General features: G+C 37.5%; 1 protein-coding gene across 4 annotated transcripts in view; it reads left to right on the forward strand.

Moving 5' to 3' along the window:
• The window catches only part of RB1 (RB transcriptional corepressor 1), a 215,998-nt gene that overhangs the window by 187,078 nt on the left and 13,312 nt on the right, over positions 1-15,608 (forward strand). For all 4 annotated transcript variants that reach the window (XM_066236318.1, XM_066236315.1, XM_066236316.1 and 1 more), the window contains 3 exons: positions 7,576-7,694; positions 10,993-11,129; positions 12,610-12,755. In XM_066236318.1, coding sequence (XP_066092415.1) covers positions 7,576-7,694; positions 10,993-11,129; positions 12,610-12,755 — 402 coding nt within the window. The remainder of the gene's footprint in view (positions 1-7,575; positions 7,695-10,992; positions 11,130-12,609; positions 12,756-15,608) is intronic.

A 15,608-nucleotide genomic window follows, 5' to 3' on the forward strand; every position in this document is an offset into this window, starting at 1 on the left:
AGGAAGACTTTGCTAGCAGGCCATCAAGATCCCCTATTTCAGTTCAACAATATATCTCCAATTCATCTCTTTTACTTGTTGTACAATTGTTTAGTATATAATTTTAAAGAAAGAGCAATACAAAAAAGAAGCATGCTTAATATCCCAATACAAATATCAATATATCAACTGGATAAAAATGTGCAAAAATTCAATTTTATATCCTATATATAAGTGGAATCATATGGTTTCTTAACTTTTCTGTCCGACTTAGTTCACTTAACATAATATTCTCAAGGCCTATCCATGTTGTTGCAAATGACAGTATTTCATCTTTTATCATGTATCTCAGAAATGTACAGTTGAATCCTGTATAATTGTATTAACCAATGTCACTCCAATAAATTTAATAAATAAAAATACTCAAGCTTTGCCATTATAAAAATAAGAAAAGAAACTAACCATATTAATAATATGTTAAATGTAAATTGTCTAAGCACCCCAATTAAAAGGAAGGGATTGTCAAAATGGGAAAAAACTTAAGATTCAACTATGTGATATTTTCAAGATGTAGAGTAGACTTAGAGCTTTTATTCTTTCTATCTATAGTATTTATTAAGAGTGAGTTGTACTAATTTTGCTGACAGTCTTGTTTCCTTCATAAGATTTTAAATAAAAAGACATAAATAAAAATAGAAGCATGATGGAACTGAGAAATTTTAAGATTTGTACTGTGGGTGATTAGGTAGTTGATAACACAATTAACCAAGGAAGATATTGAAAGAGTCATAGGCTGATTGGTGATGAGGGTGATGAATTCATGTGAATGTTTGATCATTTTAATATTTGAAATGTTTGCCACATGTGGATATCTGGGGTGTCTAGTTGGAAATAATTGATCTGGGACTTAAAAGAGTAATTGTAGTCAGAAATGTAGATTTAGGAGAAATATAGATATAATTAAAGCCATGATAGTGGCTCAACCATCTATGTTGGCAAGAGGATCCCGAGGAATATCAATATTAAAGAAGTAGTAAAGTTAATAGGAAGAACTTTCAGAAAGGTCAAAGCCTGCACAGAATTTTCTTAGTTGCCATTTGCAAGGCAAAATGGTGTTATAATGATTTGGCTTAGGATAGAACAAAAACATTTCCTGTAAATGTAAGTACAATAATAATCCTTAAAATACCCAGAAAACAATAGCAATTCCTGTCTTCCACTTCCCCTTTGTTAATTTCTCAACTAGCACTGAGACCTTGAATTTACTTGGATTATCCAAGCAGATTCTTTTTTAGGAATACTTTGACTTAATAGCCATTAGACTTTTTACTCTCTGGAGAAGTCCATACTTGCTCTGGAAATATACTTAATTATGATAGATGTGGAGTAGACTTACAGCTTCTACTCTTTCTATACATGTGACTTATTAAGAGTGATTTATACTTATCTTGCTGACAGAGTCTGGCTTATTTCATAAGATAAGTGGAAAAATAGAGTGAAGTATTTATTGTCCGAAGAGTAATTATACAGACAGTTAATTTAAGTAGATATGTAATGACATGAGGCAGCTTGGCCGAGTCCCAGGTAAAACTGTTGTCTGAGTCCTGGATGGAAACAATGCTACAGATATAAATACCTAAATTTTCAAAAATTAAATATACCATTAAATCTTTACTTATAGTTAAAAAAAATCAGTTGCTCTATTACCTGTTCTGTATAAAAAGTTACCCCCAAACTGCGCAACTTAAAACAATTAACATTTTTTATCGCAGTTTCTGAAAGTCAGGGATACAGGAGCAGCTTAGCTGTATGGTTTTGGCTCTGATTCTCTCAGGAAAGATCGTTAAGAGTGCAACCAGGGCTGCAGTCAGTGTAAGGCTTTACTGGAAGCAGAGAGCCTGCTTCCAGGTCTACTCACATGCATGTTGGCAGCCCTCACTTTTTTTTTTTTTTTTTTTTTTACAGAGACTGAGAGTGAGTCAGAGAGAGGGATAGGCAGGGATAGACAGACAGGAACGGAGAGAGATGAGAAGCATCAATCATTAGTTTCTCATTGCGCGTTGCAACACCTTAGTTGTTCATTGATTGCTTTCTCATATGTGCCTTGACCGCGGGCCTTCAGCAGACCGAGTAACCCCTTGCTCGAGCCAGCGACCTTGGGTTCAAGCTGGTGGGTTCAAGCTTTGCTCAAACCAGATGAGCCCGCACTCAAGCTGGCGACCTCGGGGTCTCGAACCTGGGTCCTCTGCATCCCAGTCTGACGCTCTATCCACCGCCTGGTCAGGCGGCAGCCCTCACTTTTTTTTTTTTTTGTATTTTTCTGAAGCTGGAAACGGGGAGAGACAGTCAGACAGACTCCCGCATGCGCTTGACCGGGATCCACCCGGCACGCCCACCAGGGGTGACGCTCTGCCCACCAGGGGGCGATGCTTTGCCCCTCCGGGGCGTCGCTCTGCCGCGACCAGAGCCACTCTAGCGCCTGGGGCAGAGGCCAAGGAGCCATCCCCAGCGCCCGGGCCATCTTTGCTCCAATGGAGCCTTGGCTGCGGGAGGGGAAGAGAGAGACAGAGAGGAAGGAGGGGGGGGGGTGGAGAAGCTTATGGGCGCTTCTCCTATGTGCCCTGGCTGGGAATCGAACCCGGGTCCCTCACACGCCAGGCCGACGCTCTACCGCTGAGCCAACCGGCCAGGGCCAGCCCTCACTTTTTCACGTGGACTTCTCCATAGACTACTCATTACATGGCAGCTGCTTTTCCCCAAAGCAAGAGATCCTAGAGAGAGAAAGTGCCTAAGATGGAAACAACAGGTTGTGAGCTAATCTCAGAAGTGAAATGCCATGACTTCTGTTATGCCATGACTTCTGCTGTCTGCCATTGACCACGCAGAATAGCCCCAGTAAAATATATAGGAGGGGGGTCTATACAAGGGCATAAATTCTGTGTTAGGAATCTTGGGGGTTATCTTGGAGGCCAGTTGCCACAGTTGATTATAGCATCTATTGGAAAGTAAATTATATGATCATTTTTTTTTTTTGCTTTGCTGTATTTGACTTAACCCATGATATGGCTATGTCATATTACGTTCTGGAAATATCTATTGAGTGTCTGTTTTATGGGAGGCACTGGATTTTAAGAACTCTAAAGTCCTATCTGGTTCCTGTTAGTCACATCCTTAAAATTTTTTCACTGAGTTTTTCTCTTGCTCTTTCCTTGCTGTGTAATCTATGTTTTACTTTATGGAACAAATCATTTCTATCTTAAGAGTTTATGTCCCAAGGCAGTTCTGAGTACTTTGCACTTACTTAATTTTCAAAAGAATCCTATGAGGATTACAAGTAAGTTATGTCAAACTTTTCAAGATTTACTCAATGGAAACTGTTGTTTGTTTTTTAATACCTGATTGATCTCAAATTTACCTTGGTTATTAATATTCAAGAAAATAGAATTTAGGGACTGTTTGAAAGAATGCCTTTTGAAACCTAAGAAGACAAGAAATGCAATTGCGGCAATATTGCTGTTTAAGAAAGGATAGTGAGTCACTTCAATAATGTTTGCTCAGTTTCTAAGTTTATTTTTTTCTTGAAAACAATACAATGTTCAATTAAATTTTTTTTGACACAAAACTTTGGTATTATGAATAGGTTAAACCTGCCATAATATTTTCTATTATGGAATAATAATTAGGGGATATTTTATCACTTTATATTAATTTTTAAATATCCCCTAATTTTTGTGAGCAGTATATCTTGGGTTAAGTGTACTAGCTAGATTTCTATAGGTAAAAGTCTGGTATGGTGGCTCTGGTTTAGAGGCAGGAATTGAGGAAAATGACTTGTGATCATTTAATCATAGAGTATTTCTGTTTTTGTTTTTTACTTCTTTATAAATCCTAGTCATTGGCATAATAGATAATTTGATAATTCCTCACTTCAGTAAAGCAATTATGTTTATTCTCACCTTTGAACTTCAGTCTACCCTTCTTGTACTTTTCTGTTTGGTAATCTTTTCTTCAAAATTCGGTAGAATGTCCTCGATTTCATCATATTCAGATATGCTAGCTTCCTTCCATGAATTCTATATCCTATTCCTCTCTTAATGTCTGTTTCTCACACTATATTAGTTTCCTTCATAATATTAATTTCTCCTGCTGTATAAATTTTTATTCACTTTGCAAATATTCATTATAGGTATTTTCTCAGAAATTTGATTAGAGTAGGATCATTTCTTAGGATTAGGAACAGTAAGTTTCCCAAAATGTTCATGGTAAATTTTACAAGTAATGACTTTTCAAGGTTTTACTGAGACCATTAGAAAGGAAGAAGCCCTCTTTTGACATACTTGCTGTGACCATTGAAGATAGTACTGATGGGAGATTTTGACTCCTGTAATACTTCATTCAGAAAAGTGGCTATCTTTCATTGCATGAATTTCATCACCTCCTCTGCAGCTGTGTACCCAGAGCAAGTATGTCAAACATCCTCACGTAAATGCTGACACAGTTTTAGAAATCTTGGTTAATTTTTAGTTAGGAATTATTTTATTTAAACAATATTTAAAAATTAACAAAAGATGCAAAATATAACAGTATATGAATTACATTTTAGAAAAATAATTTTAAAACACACATCATTACATAGTAACTCAGTTTGAAATAAATTATAATGGATCTAACCAAATTAATATACCTCTCATTCCTTTTGAAATTTTTGACCAAGCTATAAGTTTAGAAAATACTATTTTTTAATTTATTGATTAGAGAGAGAGAGAGAAAGAGAGAGAGAGAGAGAGAAACATCAATTCTGTTCTATGTATTTATACATTTATTGGTTGATTCTTGTATATGCCCTAATAGGGGATGGAACCCTCAACCTTGGCATATATATACAACATTCTAACCAAGTGAGCTACCCAGCCAGGGCCTAGAAAATTCTTTTAAAAATACATTTTAAAGTACAGAATTATTTGAAGTGTTCATGTGTGTAAAGTTGTATATCATTGACATAATAACATTACCACTTAAAATTTTTCTAGTTCTTAAAAATATCTTTTTCATTTATAATTTAACAAAGGAATCAGTTTTTGAGAGACATAAAAAATTGCTTTAAAATCACTTTTCGTGAAAATCTAGTTAGAATTTGGGGCCTATTTTGCTTACTTTCTACTTTAGTTTGTTTTTCAAAGCAGTGCCTCAAACTCAACGTTATTTAATCTGTTTATAATATAAATTGTATAGCACAGTCAGAAGACTCAGAGGTAATCATTATATTTTTGTATTTATTTAACTATGTTAATAAGTTGATAATTAGCCCTGGCCGGTTGGCTCAGCGGTCGGCCTAGCGTGCGGAGGACCCGGGTTCCATTCCCGGCCAGGGCACACAGGAGAAGCGCCCATTTGCTTCTCCACCCCTCCACCGCGCTTTCCTCTCTGTCTCTCTCTTCCCCTCCCGCAGCCAAGGCTCCATTGGAGCAAAGATGGCCCCGGGCGCTGGGGATGGCTCTGTGGCCTCTGCCTCAGGCGCTAGAGTGTCTCTGGTTGCAACATGGCGACGCCCAGGATGGGCAGAGCATCGCCCCCTGGTGGGCAGAGCTTCGCCCCTGGTGGGCGTGCCGGGTGGATCCCGGTCGGGCGCATGCGGGAGTCTGTCTGACTGTCTCTCCGTTTCCAGCTTCAGAAAAATGAAAAAAAAAAAAAAAAGTTGATAATTATAATATGATTAATTTATAAATAAATGATAACTTATAAATTACATTGTTTATGATTGTAATTAATAAATTTATTAATATGTTATATATTAAATATATACTGCTCAACAAATTTAGGGGATATTTCAAAGTGAATATGAAGCGATAAGGAAAAGCATTTGGTTTTTTTTAATTAAACAAGACCATCAGAAAAGCAAACCAATTAAAGAAAGTTGTTTGTTATTTCATTGTTGAAAATGCAATATACAAAAGGCTGAAAGTACTGTAGTATCTGCACGTTCCTTGATCTTGAAAGTGCATTTTGAAATATCCCCTAATTTTTGTGAGCAATGTATAATATACTTATATATTTATTATACCAGAATGTTACCCTGGAAGGGAAAATAATATTTTATATAAGCTGTTATTATTGGGTAAATTATATTAAATGTTGTAGAAGTAGAAATTGGAGTTAGTCACCTCTGATTAAATAAGTATGGCTTAGTGTTGTTTTCTGCTAGAAGATTGATTATCAAGAACATTTGGTTTTATTATATAGTGTATAATACCATGATTATCCCTGGTAGAATTAATTTATTTATGTGTTTAACTGCTGCCGTTTATTATACTGAGAAATTAATGAAAAATTATAGTGTGTAAGAGATCAGACTATGAGCCCTGACTCCCTAAGTTCAAATCTCTGTTTTGCCACTTCTTAGCCTGGATGTATTTAGAAGTTAGCTCTGGGTTTGTGTTTGCTTGTAGATGCCATTTATCAGATTAAGAAGTATCCTTCTTTTCCGGTTTACTGTTTTCTTTCTTTTTAAAAAAATTACAAATGGATTTTAGGATGGAAATTTTTATTGCATGATTTTGATAAGACTTTTCACCTTAGATTTATTAGTGAGGTGAATTGCATCATAGATACTCTGATGTTGAAACAATCTTGCAACCTAGACAAACTCAACTTGATATTGATATATTATCTGTTTAACATTGCTGATTTGGGTTGCTAATATTTCTTTTTTATGATTTTTATGTTTCTTGTCATGAGTGAGAATGGGCTATAATTTACCTTTTTGTAAGGTCCTTCACAGGTTTTAGTCAATGTACTAACCTCATAAAATAAAATGGAGAGTTTTCTATTTTTTTAATTCTCAGAAGAGTTTGAGTAAAAGTGGAATTATTTGTTTCTTGAATGTTTGATAGAAATTACTGGTAAAACTAAAGGTGCTTGATATGTTCTTTATGAGGAGGTTTTGAATTACTCATTCAAATCATCTAATAGTTTATACAATTATTGAGCTTATTCTATTTCTTTTTATTGAGTTTTGTTAATTTATATTTTTGTGGAATTTTCTACTTGATATAAATTTTTCAGTTTATTGACATAAAATTATTCACAACAGTTCCCTACTGTATTTCTAATCTTTGTGATGATGGTTTCACTTTTTGTTGCTAATACTGTTTATCTGTTTCTTTTTCTTAGTCAAGATGATGGGAAGTTTATTTAATTTTATTAGTTATTCCAAAGAAACAGTTATTAGGTTTGTTGATCAAACTGTATTTTATCTTTTTTTCCAATTTCATTAAATTTTGCTCATATCTTTATTTTTTTTTCTTTTTACTTTCTTTGGGGTTTTTTCTGTATCTTTTCCCCTAACTTTACATTTCTTTTCTAATATAAGCATTTAAAGATGCAGTTTCCTAATCCTTTTTTTGTGTGTATAGAACCAAAATTGGCGATCAGTATTCTCAAAGTAGAAAAAAAAAATCTCATTCTGACTTCTCAATTGCTGCTGTCAATTGTGACTAAATTTATAGTGCTCAACATGTCAAAAATATGATTCTTATATGTACGTGGAAAAATCATACTTAACCAATGTTGTTTTAATGTTATCTTGTTTCATTATAGGATTCACCTTTATTTGATCTTATTAAACAAGCAAAGGACCGAGAAGGACCAGCTGATCACCTTGAATCTGCTTGTACTCTCAACCTCCCTCTCCAGAACAATCACACTGCAGCAGATATGTAAGTAGAGAATGTGTTATGTTATCCAACCTGCAAATAGATTTTTGGCACAGTGTAATGTGAGTTACTATATAGAAAAGCTGTAGGAAATAGCATTTTTAATAAGATACTGTTGCTGCTTTCAAGAAGCAGGAATATAAATGCATGGCCCAAATAACAGCCATACAAAGTCTGAAATCACTCACATTTGGGATAATGAGGACAGCTTTCATGGTGGAGAGGTGATTTAATAGATCTTCAAAGTGGACTAGGATTTCAGCATGGAAACTGGAGAGAATAGAGGAGACGGAAAAGTGTTCCAAGAGTAAAAAATGGCATGAATTCTAAAGCAGAATAGTCAGGAGAGTAGGAAACATTTTTGGATTCTTTTTTTTTTTTTTTTTTTTTTTTGTATTTTTCTGAAGCTGGAAACGGGGAGAGACAGTCTGACAGACTCCCGCATGCGCCCGACCGGGATCCACCCGGCACACCCACCAGGGGTGAAGCTCTGCCCACCAGGGGGCGATGCTCTGCCCCTCCGGGGCGTCGCTCTGTCGCGACCAGAGCCACTCTAGCGCCTGGGGCAGAGGCCAAGGAGCCATCCCCAGCGCCCGGGCCATCTTTGCTCCAATGGAGCCTTGGCTGCGGGAGGGGAAGAGAGAGACAGAGAGGAAGGAGGGGGAGTGGGGGGTGGAGAAGCAAATGGGTGCTTCTCCTATGTGCCCTGGCCAGGAATCAAACCGGGACTTCTGCACACCAGGCCGACGCTCTACCACTGAGCCAACCGGCCAGGGCGAGTAGGAAACATTTTTAAGGGAGTTTAGATCAGTGCATTTGGAGTGAAGCACAGGATAGGTACAGCGAGTATTATGTATACGAGACTAAAACAGTTGGTTATTATATAATAATGATGGAACAAAAAAGCAATGGCCAACATTTACTGAGGGTTCACTGTGTGCTGAACAGTTGCCTAAGTACTTCAGGTTCTTTTTTTTTTTTTTCTCATTTAATCTTCATAGCAGCCCTGTAAGGTTGCAGATAGTGCTGTCAGCCTCAGTTATCTATAAAGTACGAATTAGAGCAATAAGGTAACTTGCCAAAAGTCCACAGAAATCAAACCCATCTGACTCCAAAGCCCATGTTCTTAAACGTTTTAGCTGCAGTGCTTTTCATAGAAATGACCTAGTGTTACGTTTCTGTTTAGTTCTGTGTAAGAATTGACATTAGAGTGTTCTGTGATTAGTTCAGGGACTGTTTTCCAAAGATACTGTTTCCCTACTGACTTGTACCTAGAGCATTTCTAGCATAGGAAACTTCAGCCCTCACTTATAAATTTGTTTGTTAGGTAATAAATTAATATAAGTAAGTCAAGCCGTATCATTTTCTTTAATACAATAAGGCAGTTGTCAGGAATCTTTCTAAGCAGTAGGAATACAAAGGCAAATACAATGGACTAGGTCCTTCCCCTCATAGAGCTTACATTCTGGAGGGAGGAAATAGACAGCAGACATGTAAATTAATGCATACAGTGATTTTAGAGTATGGTTTAAGTTCCATAATGAAAATAATATGAGTGTGGCGAAGGAGGGAAACTGAGAGAGTGATAGAATGTTTAGGGAAGCTTTCTCTGATGAAGTCTGACCTGAGGCCTCAGGTAGGTGGATGATCTGCATGGTGTGCATTCCTGACAGAGCAGGCAGCAATGCAGTGGTCCTAGGCAGATCGAACTGAGCTGGGCTGAGGAACAGAAAGAACTCCCAGTGTGGCTGGCATAAAGTGAGCAAGAGGAGACTAGTACAAGATGAGGTTGGAAAGGCAAGCTGGGGCTACACCTTGTATGTTCTCATAGGCCATGGGAAGGAGTTTAGATTTTAACAGGACAAGGGGAAAACATTAAGGTTTTAGGCAAAAGTACAGCTTGTTATAATTTGTATATTGGCTGCCGTTTAAAGTACAGGTGGAGTTGGAGAAGAGAAAGGAGGGAACAGGGCAAGGAAGAAAATAGGAAGATGAGTTTGGAGAAAATTTCAGCAGTCCAAGTAAGAGATATAGGTGACTTGGTCCAAAATATGTTAGTAGAGATAGAAAGAAATGGAAAGATCTCAGATTTATTTTAGAGGAAGATTTTTTTCATTGGGTTTGGAGAACTAGAAAAAGAGAGAAATTAGAAGTAACACTTACGTTTTGACTTAAGAAACTGGATGTAATGGAGAGCCATTTATTGAGATGGGAAAAATGGGGAAGAAATCAAGAGCTCCGCTTTGAGATTCAAGTAGTGAAGTCCAGTAGGTAATCGAATATTTACACCTAGAAATCAAAGGAGACTAAATTCTACCCAAATTCAGTCAGTCAGTAGTAATTGAAGAGAAATCTGAGGTTGATAATAGACTAGACCCAGACACTTACAAAATCATTATAGTAGTGATTCCTTTTTCCTAGTATACTAGTTTAATATACTGCATGTAGTAGAAACATCCATGGTAAGGTGCAAATCCTACTTCCTGCTCAGAATTATTTTTCAGCTACTAAAGCAAAATTAAAAAGTGACTTGGATTACCCTGTAAATAAGGGCAGCACAAAGCTATGGAATGTCAGAAATTGAGAGATAATATTTACTAATATTTCTGCCTCGATTTACATCTGACACACAGGGTGGGGCAAAAGTAGGTTTACAGTTGTGAGTACATGAAACAGAATTTATTCTTGTATTATTATTTATTAATCATTGTATTATTTGCTGTACAGATGACTGTATACTTAATGTTGCCCCATCCTGTATTTAGTATACAGGTGTTACTATGCCTTGCTAATGTTATCCAAAGTATTAATTCATAGAAACCTGTATTAAATAATTTAGATAGATGTATGCGTCTTAAGTCTTATCATACATATGAACCATAGTTATCAATGAAACATTTTTTAAGAGGAAAGAAATATGGCAGTACTATTTTGGTATAAATAACTTGTTCTTTTTAAACTGGAGTCATTTTATGATCTCAGTCCTAGTAAAGTTATTAAAATTAAAGATATATACTATATAGTTTTTTTCAATAAAGCATTAATTCCCAGAAACAGCCATTTATTAAAGAGTTAGAAATGATAGTGACAAGCTTAAATTTTCCTAGTAAACTATCTTCTCCAGCTTGTATTTAAGTAGCCTGCTCAAGGGATTTGGTAGAGAATAATATATATATTAAGTAGACAAGGTGCGTTTGAATGCATGTGTACAGCCGGTTGTCTGTGAGAGACAGAGGGAGGGAGAGAGAAAGAGAGATTTTTAGTAAACTTATATGAAGACTTTTCCTTTGATTATATCTAGGTATCTTTCTCCTGTAAGATCCCCAAAGAAAAAAGGGTCAACTACACGTTTAAATTCTACTGCAAATGCAGAGGCACAAGCAGCCTCAGCTCAGAAGCCATTGAAATCTACCTCCCTTTCACTCTTTTACAAAAAAGGTTAGTAGGTGATTACTCTCAAGAGCATAGTCTCTGAAACCAGGCTGCCTAGGTTCAAATCATGGTTCTTCTGCCTTCTAGGTACGACCTTAGGTGAGTCCACTTAATATCTCTATGCCTCAGTTTCTTCATCTGTAAAATAAAAATGAAAATAATCTACCTTATAATTATAATAATTTACCTTATGGGGTTTTTGAGATAATTAAATGAATTAGTACATAAAATGCCTGCAATAGTACCTACACATAGCAAGCACTCAGAAAGTGTTAGATGTGGTTACTGTTGTTGCTGCTGCTGCTGCTATAATGCTTTCAAAACTCTGTTTGGAAATATTTGCCCTGATATTTCTTTTACTGTTCAGGTGTTCAGGTGTATATGAGCTTATACAGTGTGCTGTACCCCAGTACAGGCCCATTTCCTCGCAATCAGGTTGTATAGCAGCTCTGATCGTGTGTGTAATATTATAGGGCACGGAGGTTGGTTTGTATGTTTGTGCAAGTGTTTGTACATACAAGTGCATGTCCACTTGGGGTTCTTTGGAGGAAAGTGAATGTCTTGATTTCTCTGTGTTAAATGTTTTCTAATTTATTTGTCAGAAATATTTTAAGACTACCCTTACAAGAGCAGTGGCTCCATAGTGTGGTCCTCAGCCAGCAGAATCCAACTTACTTGGAAATACATAGAAAGGAGAATAAACTGCTCAATCAGAAATTCTAGAATGAGGCAAAAAAAAAAAAAACAAAACCCCAAACAACCACAAAAAAACTCCTTTTAACAAGCCCTCCAGGCAAGTCAGATGCTAAAGTTTGAGAACCACTGGGAACTAATTGTTAACTAAAAAATTCTAATTACCTTTTAAAGCTACATTTAAACCTTTAGGTATTCATATTTACAGTAGATGGTAGAAAATTCAATTTAATGGGTTTTTTTCCTCTAAACCTATATTCCAGCAGAATTTTTAAATACTTTCTAAATGAAGTTTTTAACACAGTCCCGTTACCACTATGGTTACAAGTCAGTGATTTTCAACAGAGTATGCTCCATTGGCATTTTATAGAGAAATACACTTTGATTTTAGGATTGGAAAAGATAAAGACACTGGATATTCCATTATTTTTAAAAGTAATGTTCCCTCTTGAATACTGATAGTGAGAATTTCCATCATTTGTGATTAGAGGTTACCAACAGAACTGAAACAAACCCTATGTGGTTTGTCTAATTTCACAATATCTCAGGATCTTTCTTCCTCTTTCACTCTGCCTCAATCTTATGGTGTAACAATTAGTTCTGCAAGTATTATTTTGCCTTCTATTTACCAGTACTATGCTAAGACTAGGAGTCAAATTAGTGTTAGAAGGAAGGTTATTGACAAAATTCTGTTGGACATCATTCTAGTTATAGCCATTTAATGTTTTGAAAGAAATCCACTGGGAATTCAAAATGAACAGTAAACATAGCTAATTCTCCTTGTCTCTCCAAGTGTACCGACTAGCATATCTTCGGCTAAATACCCTGTGTGCACGGCTTCTGTCTGACCACCCAGAACTAGAACACATCATCTGGACCCTTTTCCAGCACACACTGCAAAATGAGTATGAACTCATGAGAGACAGACATTTGGACCAGGTAAGAGAACAATGTACTTCACTACTCTTCCCGTACTTACTTGTTAACTATGCACTGATTTCTTAAGAAAAGATCAAATTCGCCCTGGCCGGTTGGCTCAGTGGTAGAGCGTCGGCCTGGTGTGCAGGAGTCCCAGGTTTGATTCCTGGCCAGGGCACACAGGAGAAGCACCCATCTGCTTCTCCACCCATCCCTCTCTCCTTCCTCTCTGTCTCTCTCTTCCCCTCCTGCAGCCAAGGCTCCATTGGAGCAAAGTTGGCCCGGGTGCTGAGGATGGCTCTGCAGCCTCTGCCTCAGGCGCTAGAATGGCTCTGGTTGCAACAGAGCGACGCCCCAGATGGGCAGAGCATCGCCCCCTGGTGGGCATGCTGGGGGGGGGGCATCCCGGTCGGGCGCATGTGGGAGTCTGTCTGACTGCCTCCTCGTTTCCAACTTCAGAAAAATACAAGAAAAAAAGAAAAGATCAAATTCAAATAAGCTAGATCAGCTCAGTAGACTTAATGTTTATTTACCTGGTGGCTACCTTCTATATTTTTGCTGTAATTCTTAACAAATTAAAGCTTGAGAGTATTACATTAACTTTGCATTTCATTAATGAAGGATCTTGTATGTAAAGATCACTGATGAAACTGTTTATCATTTGTTTTCCCGTGTTGTGATAAGCTAGATTTCATTGCAGTGTGGACACAAGCGGGAGACTTAAGGACCAATTGATATAAAATAGTGCTATTGAATGAAGGAATGAACTAACAAACGCCTGAGTTAATTAACTTACAGGGAACACTCTCTTATTTTCCTTTTTCTTGTCTGTAACAGGATAAGAATATTTTTTTATAAACAGCTTTATTGAGATATAACTCATATATCATACAAATTACCCATTTAAAGCGTACAGTCCAGTGGTTTTTTTAGTATGTTCACAGAGTTGTATACCATCACCAAAATCAATTTTAAAACATTTTAATCATGCCAAAAAAGAAACCTCATTCCCTTTAGCACCAACCCCCACCCCACCCCACCGCAGCTTCTGCAGCCCCAAGCAACGCTAATCTACTTGCTGTCTCTACAGATTTGCCTATTCTATTTATATAAATTGAATCATATAATATGTTATCTCTGTGTCTGGTTTCTTTCACTTAGTATAATGTTTTCATTGTTCATCTGTGTTACAGCTTTTATCAGTACTTCATTTCTTTTTTTTTTTTCTTTTCTTTTTTTTTTTTTTGGTATTTTTCTGAAGCTAGAAACGGGGAGAGACAGACAGACTCCCGCATGTACCCCACCGGGATCCACCTGGCACGCCCACCAGGGGGCGACGCTCTGCCCACAGGGGGCGATGCTCTGCCCCTCTGAGGCGTTGCTCTGTCACGACCAGAGCCACTCCAGCGCCTGGGGCAGAGGCCAAGGAGCCCGGACCATCTTTGCTCCAATGGAGCCTCGCTGTGGAAGGAGAGGGGAGGGGTGGAGAAGCAGATGGGCACTTCTCCTGTGTGCCCTGGCCGGGAATTGAACCCAGGACTCCTGCATGCCAGGCCGACGCTCTACCACTGAGCCAACCGGCCAGGGCCCTTCATTCCTTTTTATTGCCAAATAATGTTCTGTTGTGTGGATCTACCACATCATGTTTATTTTTTTGTTATTGATGAACTTTTGGTTTCTACTTTTTGGCTATTGTAAAAAATGTTGCTATGAGCATTCATGTACAAGTTTTTGTGTGGACAAAAATGTTTTCATTTCTCTTGGGTATTTACCTCGAAGTAGAATTTCTGGGTCATAGGGGAACTCTATGTGTAACCTTTTGAGGAATGGCCAGATTATGTTCCAACATGGCTACTCCATTTTTTGTTTCTACCAGCAGTGTGTTAGGGTTCAGTTTCTCCATAACCTCAAAATCTTGTTATTTTCCTTTTTTGGATATAAGTATCCTAGTGAGTATGAAGTAGTTATCTCTTTGATTTGTTTCCTTCATGGCTAATGATTTTGATTGAGAACCTTTTTATGTGCTTATTGGCCATTTGTATATCTTCAGTGGAGAAATAACCTTTGCCTGTTTTTAAACTGGGTTGTATTTTTATTATCGAGTTGTAAGGGTTCTTTATGTTTTTACATACAAGTCCCTTATTAGATATATGATTTGAAAATATTTTCTTCCATTTTATGAGTTGTCTTTTCATTTTCTTTTTTTTTTTTCATTCATTTTTCTGAAGCTGGAAACAGGGAGAGACAGTCAGACAGACTCCCGCATGCGCCCGACCGGGATCCACCCGGCATGCCCACCATGGGGCGACGCTCTGCCCACCAGGGGGCGATGCTCTGCCCATCCTGGGCGTCGCCATGTTGCGACCACAGCCACTCTAGCGCCTGAGGCAGAGGCCACAGAGCCATCCCCAGCGCCCGGGCCATCTTTTGCTCCAGTGGAGCCTTGGCTGCGGGAGGGGAAAAGAGAGACAGAGAGGAAAGCGCGGTGGAGGGGTGGAGAAGCAATGGGCGCTTCTCCTGTGTGCCCTGGCCAGGAATCGAATCTTTTCATTTTCTTAATGGTGTCTTTTGAAGCACAAAAGTTTTTAATTCTGATGTTCAACTTACTTATTTTTCCTTTTGTCACTGGTGCATTTGGTGTCATATCTAAGGAACCATTGCCAAAACAATGGTTGTGAAGACATGAGCTTGTTTTTCCTCTAAGAGTTTTATACTTTTAGCTCTTAAATTTAGATTTTGTTCCAAAATTTTGAGTTAATTTTTGTATATGACATGAGGTAGGAGTCAAACTTCATTCTTTTATACATAAATAGTAGTTGTTCCAGCACCATTACTTGAAAAGTTTTTTCTTTCCCCATTGACAGTTGTTAAAAA

This window comes from Saccopteryx bilineata, chromosome 6 (genome assembly GCF_036850765.1).
Source record: "Saccopteryx bilineata isolate mSacBil1 chromosome 6, mSacBil1_pri_phased_curated, whole genome shotgun sequence".
NCBI classification, from domain to species: Eukaryota; Metazoa; Chordata; class Mammalia; order Chiroptera; family Emballonuridae; genus Saccopteryx; species Saccopteryx bilineata.